Source organism: Pyrgilauda ruficollis, unplaced genomic scaffold, assembly GCF_017590135.1.
Source record: "Pyrgilauda ruficollis isolate IOZ18807 unplaced genomic scaffold, ASM1759013v1 scaffold14, whole genome shotgun sequence".
Taxonomy (NCBI): Eukaryota; Metazoa; Chordata; class Aves; order Passeriformes; family Passeridae; genus Pyrgilauda; species Pyrgilauda ruficollis.
This window is the reverse complement of record NW_024512543.1, coordinates 3995868-4012661: the sequence shown is the minus strand read 5'-3', so window position 1 is coordinate 4012661 and position 16794 is coordinate 3995868. Positions and strand designations below refer to the sequence as shown.

General features: G+C 42.5%; 1 protein-coding gene across 1 annotated transcript in view; it reads right to left on the bottom strand.

The window, feature by feature from the left end:
- Positions 1–4545: 4545 nt before the first annotated feature.
- RAD51B (RAD51 paralog B) overlaps positions 4546–16794 on the bottom strand; it is a 362630-nt gene continuing 350381 nt past the window's right edge. Inside the window, exon 12 of the mRNA XM_041460006.1 lies at positions 4546–4839. Within this exon, the coding sequence (XP_041315940.1) occupies positions 4688–4839 (152 nt within the window). The 3' untranslated portion in view covers positions 4546–4687. The remainder of the gene's footprint in view (positions 4840–16794) is intronic.

The following is a 16794-nucleotide window of genomic DNA, read 5'->3' as shown; positions in this document are numbered from 1 at the left end:
GCTGAAAACAAAAATTGCTTTCATTTCACTTTGGCAGCAGCTCTGGTTGTGTGTGCTCTGGCTGCTTCCTTAATTACAGTGGTTGTTGACAACTTCTGATAGAGACCCTCTCTCTGAGCAGTCCCCCCACTCCCCCACTCTTTTTGCAGTCTGAACACATAACAAACTGGGACAACGTTCTGTGAAAATAAGCTCACTGTAACTCAGTGATTCCCATGCCACAGTTATGCTCTCTTCTATCCTCTCAGCTTGTGCTGCTGCTGTTTATTTCCTCTTTCTGGCTATAAGACGTTTTATTTATTAGTGCTGGATTTCCTGTTGCCTGCAGCTGCCCGTTCTTTACTCTCCCCAGTGCATTTTGCCACGAGAGGCTGGCTGTACGTTTGTTGTCCTACTGACTGAGGTACTCTCGTCAAGTTTGGTTGGTGGTTGTATTAAACAACACTTGGCAAAGAGGGGGCTTCCATGGCAGCCTGGGCATATAAACCATCCCCCTCCTCAAGTAAACCAAAGGCTGGCATGGTAAGCCCTCAGAGGCAGAGGAGGGGTCCCTCTTTCATGACTTAGTGATGCAGAGATTATGCTTTTTCAGATGGCAGGAACACTTTTTGTTTTGCTTGCACACACTGCACCACACAGGGGAAGTCAGCTCTTTGAGTGGACACATCTGCAGGCCTGACTGACAAGGGGTTAGAGATTTGCAATTGTTTATATTTCAGACTGTGGGCCACATTATGGTAGAAATATCATGCAGACTTTACACATGTGAGGTTCATGAGTGACTCTCCTGATCTTTTGTGGACATGCTTGTAGTAAACAGAAAAATTGCTTTTACCAAAAGTGAGATCATGAAGTGGAAAAAAATGTTTTGCTGCATTGAACATGACTTCCCTCCTGGAAGGAAGAAGGCAGCAAAACCTCTTCATGCTCTGTGTATTACCAGCAATGCTAGTTGGAAAAGCTCACTCATCAACACTGGGGAGAAGTGCTTCATCTAAATTCTCTGTTGTCCAATAGCTATCTGGTATTATTTCAAATGACAGAGAATAAGGTTGAAGCAGCATCTAATGGTAATATTCTCTTTCTTGTGTTTTGTGTGTAAGTGCTGCCCTAATTTTATCATCTTTCTTTCTGTTTGGAAGGGATTTGACCTGAAAACTGAATAATGAGAGTTAGGGGTGAAGTGAACCCCAAGGCATGGAGGTGTGTTTTACAGTGGTGCAGCCATGATCCTATCAGGATGTGATCTTTTCAGCTGTTGTTCATGGTGGGCAGTTGCTGGCAGAGAAGCTCTGCAGGTGCAGCACCATTTAGACACTTCTTCCTTTGTCTCAGATGTTCGAGAGCTGCCCATGACCACTAAATAGGGAACAGTCCTCTAATATCTTCCAGGTAAAATGGAAATGGGAGATCCTGAGCATTTGAATTATGAAAGATCCCAGTGTGTAACCTGCAAGCCAGTGTTTCAACCCCAGTGTTCTGGCCAAATTCCAGCTCTGCTAATTACATCCTGCCTATGTGAAAATTCCCCTGCATTTGTACACTGCTTTCTTCCTTGCTTGTTTTCAGCAGCTGTGTGGAGTTGCCAGGTGCGGCGAGGCGCTTGCCATGTTCCACCTCAGGCCTGGCTGCCTTTCAGCAGGGAATGAAATAAGCACTGTGCACAGCATTTGCACTGAGTCCAGATCCTCTGCAGGGAAGGGTGCTAGAGAAACAGCCTACACAAGGACCAGTGCTGGAGCCTTGTCACAAAAGGTAACAACGTTAAGAGGCCAAAGGTTCTAGTGCTGGAGTACATCGTAAGGTCACAGGAGAGACAGGAGGACTGATTTTCCTCCCAATGTCTCTCATCTACAAGGACTGGAATAGCTGGTACATACTATCTGGTTTTGGTAGCTGACTGACTTAAGGTTTGTTTGCACAGTATGAGAAGCTCTCAGTCCTGCTTACACTGGTCACTGTCAATATAAATCCAGCTTTGCATGTCTGGTTATCTATCAGTGTGAATGAGGCAAGCTAAGAGGAAAATAATTTTAGAGCTTTAAATCTATAGATTTGTTTTCTTTTCTTCCACTTCATCAAATGCACATCGCTTTTTGCTTGGCCCTATTAGGAACAACTCTCTTCAACAAACCATTAATCCCACTGGTAAAAATCTCACTCATACCACTGGAGAAGAACTGGCTGATGGATTATCCCTCTCTTCTGAAGAGGTGAAAGAGATGGCTGCAGCTGTAGTTACAGGACGCTAATAATAACAAGCAGTAAGAAATGCAGGTCACATACAGAAGGATAATGAAATTACATCTATTCAATACAGCAGTGACTTATTGGCTCATCTGTCCAATTTTCTTGTCAGCCAAGCTCCCTTGTTAATGATGATTTTTACCACAGTTCTGCCTGAATATTATATGGAAGTACATACAAATATGTTTGAGGTTGCTCCCAACAGAACACCAACTCCACTGGCAGCAATGGAGGCAGAACATGCTCAAGGCAGATAGAGCAGTGACTTGATCTTTTTTTCCCCACCTCACATCCATCTTTGATCTTTTCAACATCTTAATTCCATGGAACAGCAGTTGTGAGCAAGGGGGAAAACCCAAGGTTGTCTCAAGGTGTGATGCCAGCATGTTTTCACTATATCCTAGGAAGGGAAATACAGCAAGTCTTGGAAAAGGAGGGAATGTGTGTTGTTTGTGGTGTAGGAATGTGTGTTGTTTTTGGTGTAAGACAGAAAGCTGGGACTCAAAGACACAAATTCTGTTACCACGCTGCCCCTGTGACCTCAGCAAAGCACAACTATTTTAGTTTCATTAGTCCTCTCTTTAAATTGTACTTGCTTCATGGGGATGAGAAGAAGGGGATTAAGCTTTAATTCACTAATGTTTGTAAAACATTTTGAAACTTGATGGAAATTTCCCAGGTAGTGCAGAGAGCATTGAAAAGCTTATCTCCCTCTCCAACTGCAAATGGCTCTGCAATATGACAGAAATGAGTGAAAACTGCTTACATTCTGGTGTTTATAATAATGAAACTCTCTAGCTTCCCCTCTCAATCCTTCCATGTTTTTCTTTTTTAATAGGGAGAGACAGCAATGAGAAATTTTAGTCTAAACAGAGTGCAGTTGCTCCCTGGAGACTTGAATGCATCTCAGTGGAATTTTCCCTGCCTTCAGTCTATTGTACTTCTTAAAGGTCCTGGAACCAGGCATGTGACTGTAAGAGCAAAAAACACTTCTCTGTCTGAGTGCTCTACCAAATATTTACAAGATACTCAGATAAAATGGCTACAAGCAAGTTCAGCAGGGTTTGAGTGGCTGGTAGTGTAGCACTGTCAAGAAGAAAATCTAAATCTTAGGTAAAACAGAATTAAAAGTACATGTTACAAAGGTCTCCTCAAAGCACAAAACTAGTAACACTGAAGCTGGAAAATTGCTCTTCCCCAGGGTGAAATGTATTACTTTTAGAAGTAGCTTATTGAAATGCAGTAGCTTCCTCGTTGTGATGGAAACTTCCTTGTTACAGGAGAGCCCAAAGCTGTGTGAGCAGGCATGCAAGCAGACAGATGGCCTCTCCAAGCCATCCTGTCTGGTGGCTGGGAGTGATGCAACATCAGCTTCCACATCTCTGGCACTGCCAGCCTTAATGGTGTGCACTACTTTTTAGTAGGGGCCACATGCTCCCAGGAACTCTCTTGTCACCCCCAGACTGCCCAGCAAACAGCAGATGGCAACCTGCCTGCCTGGCTGCCCGAGGTGGCCTCACTGCAGCTCATGTCCTTGCTGGCTTACCACAGCCACTTCGACAGTACTTCAGACCTCTCATATTTCTGTACAGATTACTCTGCTTCTCAAGCGGGTGCTCAGGGAGGCTTTCCCTGTGATGGCAGAGGACAGAACCAGCCTCTCAGGCCAATGGGGACTTCAGCACCAGCTGGCACTAACTGAACCCATGGCTTTCCTGTAGGCTTGAGACCTGGGAACAGATCCTGATCACAGCACTGCCAGTGATGCTTTTAGTAGCCTTGAGTAAGTCACACATTCTCGAAGTTTGTAAGGTAAGTAAACAGTTCTGTGGTTTGCAGTCATGGTGTGAATACTTCAAAAGTGCTTTGAAGACAGAGAAAGCTGAGCAGCTGTAATACACATCGATCTTCCCACCATCTTTAGATTGCTACCTGTTCTCCTAACATTCTGAACAGTCAGAGCCCAGCTATTTGTAACTCTTACATCATCTCTGATGATTTCCAAGTGAGTTACAGGATTAAGTATTTACTGTACTATTGCTTTGTAATCAAGCCACTGTGTGGGCTTATCATTCTCTTAAAAAGAAGAAGTGAACATTCACTGTGTTTTGGGCTGTGGACACTCCTGTGCTTGGCCTTTGGTTCCTCCAAGTTGATGAGGTGGTGAGGTGAATTAGGAAGGCACATGTGGCCTATGCTTCTTCAGTATGTTGTTCAGAGGTTTTTATTATTAAGTCACTTAAATTAACCTAAACAAAATACAGGTTTTTCATAATTCAGAGTTAAGTATGGCCCCACATATGCAAAGAACAGCACTTGGTTTTAAAGTTAGTCTTTGAAGAGACAAAAGAAGAAGAATGTTCAATCTCTGCTTCACCAGATTTTTGAAAACCAATGTCATAATTCGTTCAAGTCTTTGGGGAGGTTTCATTTGTCCTTTCTATAGATGTGATGTATTTCTTGAAGTCTCACCAGTAGTGCTGGGTAAAGCAGCATCATGTAAAGTATCTTTCAAGGCAGTGTTCCTCACTCGTATGGGCTGCAGGGCAGGATTGGTTCCTTCCCAAACTAAATTAGTTTGATCCTTTTGGTCTGAAACACAAAATAAAGACAAGACATCTCAATCACAATATTTCTCAATGAGATTGCAAAGTGGTACAGATCTGCTGAAAATGGATTGACATGCATGTAACGATCCTCTTTTTTCTGCCTGTCTGGTTGTCCTTCTAGTTACCAGTGTCCAAGCTCTCCTTCTCATTCTGGCTGGCAAACTTTCTGATGTGCTCTAGAGCCAAACTTTAGACTAGTCAAGGCCCCTTTACCATTCTTTGCCAGACCTCCCCAAAAGTCAGCATGTATTTGCTGAGAATACTGTACTTGCTAGGGTACTTTGCACCACCCTAATTTTCCAATAAAACTGACTTTTGGTAGCCAGTACCTGAACAGAGAATGGGATGTGGAAGAAGATGGACATTCTCCACTACAGCTCATGTTTGACAGTTCAAACACATTTTCTAAACAGAGCACAGCTTATAGCAATATATTTTCTAACTAATAGCAAATTGCCTTGGATTCAGAGAGAATATCATGGCTCCACTTTACATGCTTTATTAATACTTAGGCTGAGATCAGAGCCTGCTCCCACCCAGTATAATCTGCTCCTCTTCTAGACTTAGACCTCTGTCAATGACAGACTGTAAAGTACTTTGGGATGAAGCTCTCTATGTAAATAAAGGATATTATATGACTGTGATTAGACACTTTATGTAGAAAACAGACTGTTGTTTGTGAAAGGAAATAATTAAAACCAAAATGAAAGCCTTCCTGAGCAACCTGCAAGGTGATGAACACAAACTGAAGAAACACACACAGTTACCAGGACCAAAATATCCAAGGTACTAAGAATCAGTCAGATCATGTCATGTCCTCAGGTTTGCTGCTATTAACTGTGCTGCAAGGCATCTCAGGCCTATCCAAATATGTATTTCTTTTCCAGTCTCTGCAGCTGACCCACTGAGACAAACTCCATCAAAGCACACAGAGTCCTCAGGTGCCTGAAGGACTCTGCAGAATAGCCAGCTCATACCTGGGCTGATTCCTACTATGCTGTACCAAAGCTTTAAAGAAAGTCAATAAATCTGAAAGGAGGAAAGTAAAAGGCAGGATATTTCACAGTAACAAGACATGATTAACAGAGGTGATATCCTCTACACAGAGGATATGTAGAAGAAACACAAGGTTTATTACACAGGTTGTCAAAGCAAGCTGTGTCTCAGTTTTCCTCTTGCTCTTTAGCCCTGTTTGTTAACTATACGAAAAAGCAAGGAGTTGCTCATATAGCTGTCCTGGTATAACCATACTGACAATGATGATAACTCTAATTTCCCATATTCCTCAAGGGAAATATACTACACTGACAAAAGCACCTCTAAGACTGCTTAAAACAGCTTTGGTATTTACTGCAAGGCACCTACAGCATTACCCAGCTGTACTTAATGTTAATATAGAGCTGGCTTGACACCCTAAAAAAGTAGAGGAAGTCCTTCTGTGAATTTACTGGGAGAGAGTAAGTGAAGTTGTCTACACTCCATCTAGCTTTGGGAGAGGGTTAACAGGAAATGTGTCTAAGAACTTATTTCAATAAAAAGATAGGAAAGAGTAAGCAAGCAATTCTTTCCAAAAAAAGCAGCCCATAGTGAGCCTCTGGGAAGTCTCGATTATAATCCTATTTAAACAAACAAACAAACAAACAAACAAACAAATCCCTAAGACCCACTCTGTCTAAGCAAGGAAACAGAAAATACCACCTGTCTTCAAAAAGATCCAGGCATTCCATAGTCATTATATACTAGGCTTATGAACATTGTCATTCTAAGAAAAGATGGTTTTGTTGTGTCATATTAGCCAACTACATGTTTGAGCTGTAGATAGCCCATGTGCATTTTCAATATGCTGTCTCTTTTTGCTTACTTGTTTCTTTCTGTTAAACCATGATGTTTAAAACAAATCACAGGAATCTTGGAAGTCTGTTTAATACCACTGCCTTTTGAACAACATCACTCAGGAATTCCAGGCCAAATGAATCTCAGGTTTTGTAAAGTAGATGACCACAGTTTTTAACTACAAGGATACCAAATTATAAATCCACATTATAAAACACAGTACAGGGTTTTTTCCCTGTTTTTTAGAATAACTGCTGATTACTAACAGGTACTAAACAGTTCCCATTGATTTTGTGTGGAATAGCAATCCCCAGTTGTATCTGCACCTGAAGCAGGCCTATGTGCTACACAAAACTGCTTAGATTTCTGCATAGGCTCTGATTCGATCTTTTGTTGTCTTCTCCCAGTGATTCAACTTGGAGAACTGGCCTGATTATATCATTATAAGCAAGGACATGTAAGCCTTTCATGGGGCTAAAAGCCACTGCAAAGTTATTTGTACCGAATGTACGCAAATCAGCTTCAGTTTGAGGTAGTCTGGGAGAAGTCTGGGGAATTTCCCTGCTTTATGTAATCATTGTTGCTTCTTAGCTTCCTTTACTCACATAGCCAGGAGACACAGGCCTGACACTGCTTGGTAGTTTCTCAAACTCAATTTGAAAGCAGCAACCTACAGCAGTCCTGTGGCTTTCAGTAAATCCTCAGATACTGCTGCAATGACATCTGGAATGAAGGAGGCCTGAAGGAGCAGTAGGGGAATAATGTTACAGACTTCATTTGCTGGCATACTTTGACAATGGCCAGCAGCCAGGAGGATCTGTGTGCTATCCCTCACCTCTAACTCTGGCCTGCCCAGAGCCCTGGTTTCTCAGTTCTCAATCCACACAGAGTGACGCACCTCATATGTGGTGAGCACTGTCAGTTCACACTCCGGAGTGTGGAGCGCTTACGAGGCCCCTGCACACCAGAGTGCAAGCACACACAACTGGCTGCCCTCACCTTGCTGTGTGGAGGTGAGGAGCAACACTCACCATCTCCTCAGGTGACTCCAGTCCCACCAAAGATATTCACTGAAATGACAGGCTGGACAGGTAGAAGCTTCAAAGCAAGTAAGAGAAACCCTCTATCTTTTAGCAGCCCACAGAGAGTTCCGACACCCAGGTAAGCCTGCTCAGGGCTCTGCTGAGTATCACTCCCCACAATGGGAATCATGCTGTACACATTGTGGTGTTATGATTCCAAATGGGAAGATTTATAATTCAGCAACTATTCAGATTCTGAGAAGCACACTTACTGAAAACCACTAAGCTAAGGGAAGTATGACAGGTGAAGTAAGCACGGAGGCACTGAGGAGGAAGGAAATCTCCCTGCAGTGTGCTGATAAGAGTATGCTTGATATATACAGTGTTCAATCTGCACAATCTGCAACTGGGAAAACACAGGCTAGCTGAAGGAAATTCAGCTCGGGGGCCCTAGGGACTGAATTAATCTGTTAAAATGCTTTGTTGGTTTTATTTATCACTACTTAATTAGGATGCTTGACCAACACACTGGAAAGATAGTAACTGTTAAATATTCAACAAGCTGACCTTTCAGTTACAATATTGCAATGCTGAATAAAGTTCATGGAAAGTTTGTCCTTCCTAGGTACTCCAACAAAGCCAAAGGGAACTAGACTGGGCCAAAAAATAAAAAAGTAAGAAAAAAGTAGGGCAGTACTGTGGAGACCTGCTTAAAAATCCAAGTCTTGCTATGGGCTCATTGAATGATCTCAGACAAGTTGTTTCCTGCCCTGTGCTTCAATTTTTCCCATCTGTAAAAAGAGTACAACAATGTTGATCTTCCTTGTAAATCACTGAGATGAATGGCTAAAAAAGCAGTAATATATTATTAATTACTTATTATTTCTGAGGAAGAAAAACCAAAGAGAAGAAGTCATCAATCTTTCAGGGTTTTCTCAATCCTCATAAAAAATAAAAAGCACAACAGAATGTGAATTTCACACAACAGAAACTTTTGGCAAATTACCTTTAAGAAGAAATAGTGGGTACATAATTAAAAGAAAGTTTAAAGTGGGCAGACACTCAGGAAAATGCTCCAGATGGTGAAACGAGTTAGGCTGCAGAGCAGGCTCCCACAGGAAGCGATGAAACCCCCATTGTTTGAGACACATGAAACTGAATTCCTCAAAGTGCTGGTATATACAATACAAGGAATATTCTACACTGTCTCAAAGTACAGTGGCACTGTGATGACCTGAGAGAACTGCAACTTCCATTTCTTCAGTTTTAAGAGAGAAATTACTCTCTCTGACTATGGAGAGCTGTAGACTCCTTTATCAATATAGTACCTGAGGAACATCTGCTGGGGAGTAACTACACTGTGTTTTTGCAGAAGATGGATTCATCTACCCTTAACAGATCTTTCACATTCCTGATTCTGATGTCTGAACTTTGTATGCCAAAGAGGGGAAAGAAAGCGCCCCATTCTCTGGGAATTATAATGTGTATCCTACTATTTATTTCCATTATTACAATCTAAAGAGAAACTGGGTGGCTTGATTTTTAAAGGCAGTGGTTTGCAGAAGTAATACCATTATTTTAATGGGAACCAAATGAGCAATCATTACATAAATGGCATTGTGAGACATGGAGCTAATGCTGAAATGTTAAATGCTTGGGTGAAACTCATCAAAATGGGAACAGACAGCAGCATGCTGGAACATTAGGGCTTCTCCACACTCAAGATACTACTGCAAACATTCCCAGTGCTGTTAATGCTAGTTCAGCTCCTCTGGAGGTAGTTCTGGAGGGCATCTGACTGCCTCTGCTGTTACTGGCTCAAAATCTTAAGACCATCTCTGAAATCCAAATTCAGAGCTTTGGGCCAGTTTTATTGACAGAACTTGGTTAACTGGTTGGAACAAGAGCTAGAAAGGTAGACCAAGAAAACTTCTTAAAAGGAGCTGGAATTAGAGTTTTAATACCTTAATTTCCTCTTGGTCTCATACCTGCTGGTACACAAAAACATGCTGTTAATTTGTTCAGTTGGCAGATGAACACTAGTGATCCTATTTTACTCTATTCACTTGGGCAGGACAGCCATGGAGTGCTCCTGATCCCTTCTCAGCTCCTTGGGCAGGAGAGCTGGTGCCAGGAGCAGCAGGATGTGCAACCCAGCATGCTTTGCCTGCTGCCTCTGCCAAGGAGGGCTGGCACTGCCTGCACTTCCCCCCGCCCCATTCCTGGCCAGAGACTCAGCAATTTCCTCAGGAATGAATCACGAACAAAAAACCAAACAACAGCTATTTAAGAAGGTTTCGTGTCCCTCTGGAACCGTCCTGAGCAGTATCATATTCCTGACAGTTTATTCTTCAAGAATTTAGTCATCTAAGGTTACAGTGACTCATGTGATGAACCTTCTGCCCATTTCCTGGAAAGAGTCTTGCATGGTCCTCTACACCTCCTGCTGTTTTCCTTGAGGGTCTCAGTTCTCACTTCGTTTTCATACAGTTTAGCTTTCCTCCAATTTTGTGGTGGAAGAAGAAGGCAAAAATTTCTTGAGTGCACCCAAATTTACAGTGTAACCAGCAAGAAGTGTGGTGAAAGAAACTTTTGGAAAACAAAGATGGACACTGGACCAGAGAATCTCTTTTGGAAGTAGTTGCCTCTTGGGCTGAAATCTGGTTAGAATCTGCTCTATAAAGTGCTGTGTCGTCCAATCTGATCATGAATTTACCAGGGCTGTACCCTGTAAAATGAAAATGAGAAAGATTTGAGGGCTCTCTCAGATCATTGCTTGGGCAGATGTGACTCACCCTGGGCAAATGCCACTGATGACAAGCACCCTGACACAAAATATTGAATGAATTGTGCTGGATGGGAACCAAAGTAACCATTTTATATACTTGGGCCAATCTGAAAGAGACTTCTGCACAGAAAACAACTGCTTCCTTTCCCAGATGGAAGTTCAAAAGCTGCTCACAAACAGCTTGAAGGATAATTCAGCAAACTGATCTAAGTGGGGTTGCACTATGCCCACAGCAGACAGCTGCTTGGACATCAGCGATGCCCAGACCATCCCTTATAACCCACACAGAAGTGAGACTGCTGCATGTTTATATTACAGCTAAAGCAGGGAGTGGGGGTTTAGTGTTCTTGTTAAAATATCCAGAAACATGTGAGAGTGTGAGAGCATCAACTTCATTTCCAAAGTGTGAAACAGCTCAGCAGCAGTGCCGGTGCACATGATAGATCAACTCCTTCTACACCTAAGTTGACAGAGAAACCATCCTGACTTACACTAACTTGCAGCAGAGATAGTTAAGGAATTTGCAGATCTGTCAGACAGAACCAACATGTCCAGTGTTCTTACAGGATGATTTCAGTGCTCAGTTATACCAGTGTAACAGGCATGTATACTGGTGTGTGTATGTATAGGTATGTACACACACACACACATATATACACACATGCGCACACACACACGTCAGTACATATACACTGACATGCATCAGAAACCTGCTCCCTCTAAAGGGATATAGTGCCAGGCCAAAGCTGGCCTGACATTCTTCTTTTTTTAAAAAAAGTAAACTTCTACAAGCCCTGATTCCAACAGAAATGTTTCCATGATTTATTTTAAGAAGAGAACATTCCCCTGCAGTGCTCACCACAACCCAAACATTGCAGCACTGTGCAAGAGCATGAGAATCAGAGAGGAAACTTAAGAATCTATTTTCACTGCTTCAGAAGGGAAATAAAAAGAGTAAACAAACAGAAAAAGCAGTGAAAAATAAATTTGATTTTAGTGGTGGCTGCTAGCTGCAATATAGCTAAGGAGAGCAGATTTGAAGTGTGCAGGCATTTCTATTGATTTCTGCAAGACATGATTAAGTGTGCGATGGGCACTTGTGGGAGCCATCTACACTGTAAGAAAGAGATTTCTTTTTCTTTGGTTCACTCTTCCTTCTCCTCACACCTTACCTTTCACATCTGAGAAACTGAACAGTAGACTAGAAGAAATTGCCTCACTGTTTTCAAATCTAGAAAATAATTCGAAGCATGGGCAAGCTATGCAGAGAACAAATTCCTCATTGGTGGGAGAGCACTTAGATCTTGAAAATTATGGGAAGAGTCCTTCCTCTAAATATCTGGAGCCCTCTATTGTACAGAAAGAGACACCAGCCCTCAGTGCTACTGTGTGTTTCTTTGACCAAATTTGCAAAAACCAGCAAGCATTAGAAGGAAAAGAAGGGGCATATGTTAAGAGAAAGAACTAATGAGCAAGCACAAGTTCCTGACATAACTACTGGCTGCAAGCACACACACATGCAGACATGCACACACAGCACACAGTGCCTCAGTCTGAAAGAGCTGTGTACTGAAGACAGAGAAAAAAAGTGAGTGAAGCCTGCTCAAAAGGAACCATAAAGACTGATCTTGTGGCAGATTAGTGATTTCACCAGAAAGTTTTTGGAAGCCGTAAACAGGAAATGGTTAAGTAAAAGCAGGTGGAGCATGCAGATTGCAGGAACAATGCAGGAAATTGCTGAGTGTCTGAATGGATGCAAAAAAACTGCTCTTTTGCTCAGACCTTGGCAGTCACTGTAGGCCCACTCCACCTTCTCCTGGTCCTCCCTCTCTACCTTTATCTTCCCAAGCTACAGTCTCAAAGTCTGCAAACACCTTTTGCTTGGGTAATCTGCTCTCCTTGAAATTTGGAATCAGTTCAGGAGAGTTGGGAGGTTCTGCTTGGAAGGCAAGAAACAAGTTTTGGGTCTGAGGAGCTAGAACCTGCCCCAGGTGCCAAATTCCCAAGTGTATTTAATAGAATAGTCAATCAGAGAAGCATTACTCCTATGGCCCCTTCCATTCAAGGGGACTGCTGAAGCTCTAAGCTGTAGGGATCATTCTCCATCTCCACTGAATCACAGTCCCTTCTGGGAGAGAGCACTGCAGCTGTTTAATAGCTCACAGCAACAGCACACAAGCAGATGGAAAAGAAAGTGAAATGTGCAAGAGGCATTTTTTCCACTTTCCTTCTAACCTTTCCTCTCTCCTCCTCATCCACAGACATTTGTGCCAATTCCAGACTACTCCAGATGTGTCACCAGTCTGCAGAGGCTTGGCTCTGGAGATAGGGGTCTGCTTGCCAATGTGCAGCCTTCCCAGTGCTTTCAGACCCAAGGGTCAAGTTCCTGCTGCCACACTCTCATCCCTGGCTGTGCTGCCAGATGTGCTGCAGGATGAAGGGCAGACATGCTGGTAAGGAACAATTCTGCTTTCTTCTAGATGAGTATGGTGTTGATATAAAATTGCTTAACATAGACAAGACACTCTTGCCTTCAAAGTATACTAAAAGTCACATTAGTGCTGTGAGAAATGTTAAGAAGTACATTAATTAGTTGGAATCATTTTGACCTTGTCTACATCTTAAGTATTGGATGGTAAAGCTCTGTTGGCAAATTCTCTCTTAGATATTTCTCCTCCTCTCCTAAACATACATGAAAAAAAAAATCTGTTTCTTCTTATATTCTGAGCAAGAGTTACAACCGCACAAACAAAAAGAATTTTCTGGCAGAGAAATCTTGCAAGGAAATCCTGCTTTTTTTTGACATTGTTTTTTTGACAGAATTTACCAGGTGTTACTGGGAGTTCAAATTTTTGCTGCCTTTTCTGTATCTTTTAAAACAGAGAGTTACTGTATACAACCTAACACTTTTTAAGTTCAAAATCTAGTCTAGACAGAACCTTTGGGAGTAAGGTTTAAACTCACCTCGAGCAATCTCCCATATCTCACACTTCTGCCCAGGCCATACCTTCCTGGGAATGTCCTGAGAACCGCTGTGATTAGAGAGCAGCACTCCATACTGCTGCCCCCATGGGAGGAAAGAGGTGGCACTGCCAAGGAAAGGTTGGTATGACACCTTCTGCAAGTGCCACCACATTTGTCTAAGACGCCATGGGACATAAGTGGACAGAGAGGATGTGTGCTATCAGGTGGATGGCAAGCCAGCTTCAGGTAGATAAACCTTGGCACTGACTTCCAGGAAAAAACAGTCTGTGATTGATACAAATCTAAGAAACTGAGAAAAAAAAAATTTGAATGGGCTGAACAAAAATAAACAGGTGCCTCTTTCCTGCTCCTTTCACAGTTTCAGCTTTCCTGCACCCTTGCTCACATTTTTTTTTGCACTTAAGTTGTTGAGAAAAATAGCAGGAATGAGGTTCCTGGTATAATTACAGTTTGCTGAGAAAATCACAGCCCACAGCATTGATTCCTTTAGTGCTAGAGACAGATGTTGCTGAAGTCTAATCACAGGTTTCCCACTACCCAGGCCCTGAGTCTAATCTGTCATCAGCTGAGAGGCTGCTGGCTCCCGCCGTGCGTGTGAACCCAAGCTGCTCAGCTCGAGCCTCTCCCCTCACCCAGAGCCAGGCAGTGCCAGAAGGAGGGTATGTTTCCATTCATTCCTTGCCCTCAGTTACAGCAATACCACAACTTCAATGTGCTGCTTATCTCTCCTCCAGGCCTACTATCAAAGCCTTGCTGGAAAGGGCTCAAGTGGTTGTTTTCAACTTACAGTGTGTAGTGACTGCAGTTCAAAAATACAATTTGAGATAAGTTGAAGGAGAGGCTTAGTAAGAATGGCCTGTAGCTAATTTGTCCTTCCAAAAGGTATGGTATTTTCTGCCTCATCAGAGGACAAGGCTGCACTCAGTGATGGGTCACATAACCTCCAGATGTTAATAACAACAAGACCCAAAAGTGGATGAGTGCTGATGAGCACAGAAATAGGAGGAAGAGAGCAAAGCAGAAGTGGGCATATTGAAAAAGGTCAGGAAAGAGCATACATGCAGGAGGGGACTGAACAAATCTCTCCAACGTGTTACATGCAGATGACATTGCCAGTAAATGTTTTGTATCTGACATTCAAAGAGCATCAGGCCACTAAGAGCACCAGACCACATCTTTGAACTTCTCTGTCCTGGTGAAAGAATCTCGAAAATGAACAGACCCCATCAGTTCGGAAGTGCGCCTGTGTAGGCAAAAGTCACCGTGGTACTGGTACATTAACATCCTTAGATTGGATTCTGGTCATGGAAGGAAACTGGCTGAAGGAGTCTGCTTCAAAGGCACATTACTGCAGCATACAGAACCCGTAAGAAGTGGGAAAGTCCTTAAGCTGGTAAGGACTTTCAACATCTGTGAAGTTAACAAGTGCCCTGAAGTAACAGGGGAGATGGTAGGTGGGGACGCGTAGATTAAACAGCTGTGTTTTGCATAAGGAGCTCTTAAGCAAGGCATAGGGGAACTGAGTCAGTCATCATTTCTGGTCAGAGGCAAAAGCATATTAAATGAGCTGACTTTCTGAAACAGCCTGTGGGCAACTCAATTTCTTTGTGTTTAGCTTTTTCTGTATCTGCACATGGTAGCTGGGCACACACTATAATAATACTCACCAGATCTCTGCAGTACAGATGTGCAGGGCAGCATCTCAGCCACTGACAGATTGAGGGAAACCAAGTGTAGCATGATGTGTCAGAGAGGGGGAAGAAGTGACTCATACGGGAAGAAAAACAAAGCAAAGATGAACATAGAGCATAAGAGAAGTGGCAGACTGTTGGCTGCAAATCAGTTTTCTTGCACTCAGAAGGGTGGGTATTACGGTGAGAGAAGCTGTACTTGACAGTAATGGAAGTTCAAGGAAGTTTGATTAAGATTAAATGGCAGTCACATGCCAACACAGAAAAGAGGCTTTAAGACTAAAATCAAAGACCGGAAGTGACTAAGTAGGTCAGAAGCTGTGGGTAGTGAGCTGCACAGATTAAATGGGACTTGGAGCAACTGAGTTAGCTCTGCTAAGTGATAACAACACAATGTCACCAAGTTTAACAAATCTGACTCTGAGATCACCTTCAAGGCCTTGATAGCAAATCAGAGATTGCTGAGTCCTAGCTGTATCTACATCAGAGCAAATGCTGTATGTGTTTTAACAAGAGATCTGTTTTACAGTCACTTTTTGACCCTGCCAAGCTTCCTGTAAATAGAGTGCTGTTTTGTCTGAACAGGATTTCTTCTTGAGGAGCTGGGAAAAATGAACGGGCTAATAGAAACCGTGAGACTGAGAAGAGCTGCTACTGCAGGTTGAAAAGACAGATGCAATGGAGAAACTTCTTTCAACTCCTCAATTCAGCAAGTCTTTGATTCGAGAGCTTTGTTCACATCCAGGGCAGCCGGAAGAGAACAGTCACCTTGTATTTTTGTACCTGATGAGAAAACTCCAGATTGTATGTGTGCATTGGGACAGTTCAATGTGTGTCTATTCCAACTTCAAAGAGGCTTTCAGTGCTCTTTGAGATGTAGGGTGTGAGGAAGGGTGAGAACTGCTAATGCTAGCCCCATCCTCATTAAATCTTTGCCCTCTCCGGAGCAAGCATGCAAGTGGAGAGAATAGATGATATGCATGAGCAACTGAGCATCTGTGATCTCATGACCTTTGACTGTTGTATTATGGGAAATGTATTCTCTGGTTGCTATGCTTTTCTAATTCATTTGTATTTTCCTTCAGTGACTCCCTTGTATTTTCTTTGGTGCTCCTGCGTAACGGTTTCAAGGAAGCACAGATATCTCCAAGTTAAGCATGCATACAATAGCTTTTAATTAAATGTTTGTGGGTATCCCACAGTAAAGCAGGGGAAAGGGAAAGCAAACAGTTCTGTACTTACTTGTACCTATCCCTTCTGAGCCCTGGCTTGGGTGGAGGCATCAGCACTATTGCCATTTAAGCCTGTTTCTAAGCTGTTGTGAAATGAAGGGCATCAGGTCCTGCTGCTCTGCATGCAAGCACTTCAGGCATTTCACTCTCATAAAAAAGCTACAGGTCACCTGTGAAAGGTACAATGCTAAGATATTTTAGACTAGGCTAGAGGAAATAAAAAATAAACGAAGGGAAACAATTCTTTGCTCCATTTACAAAAATTGAAGACTAAAATTAAAAATATCCTTAACCATTCCTTAAAATACGCTAAGATGCTATCAGAAGAGTAGCTTAAAAGCAAAGATTTTGGTCTTCTTCAATATTCTGATATTTTTGTTCTCTGTG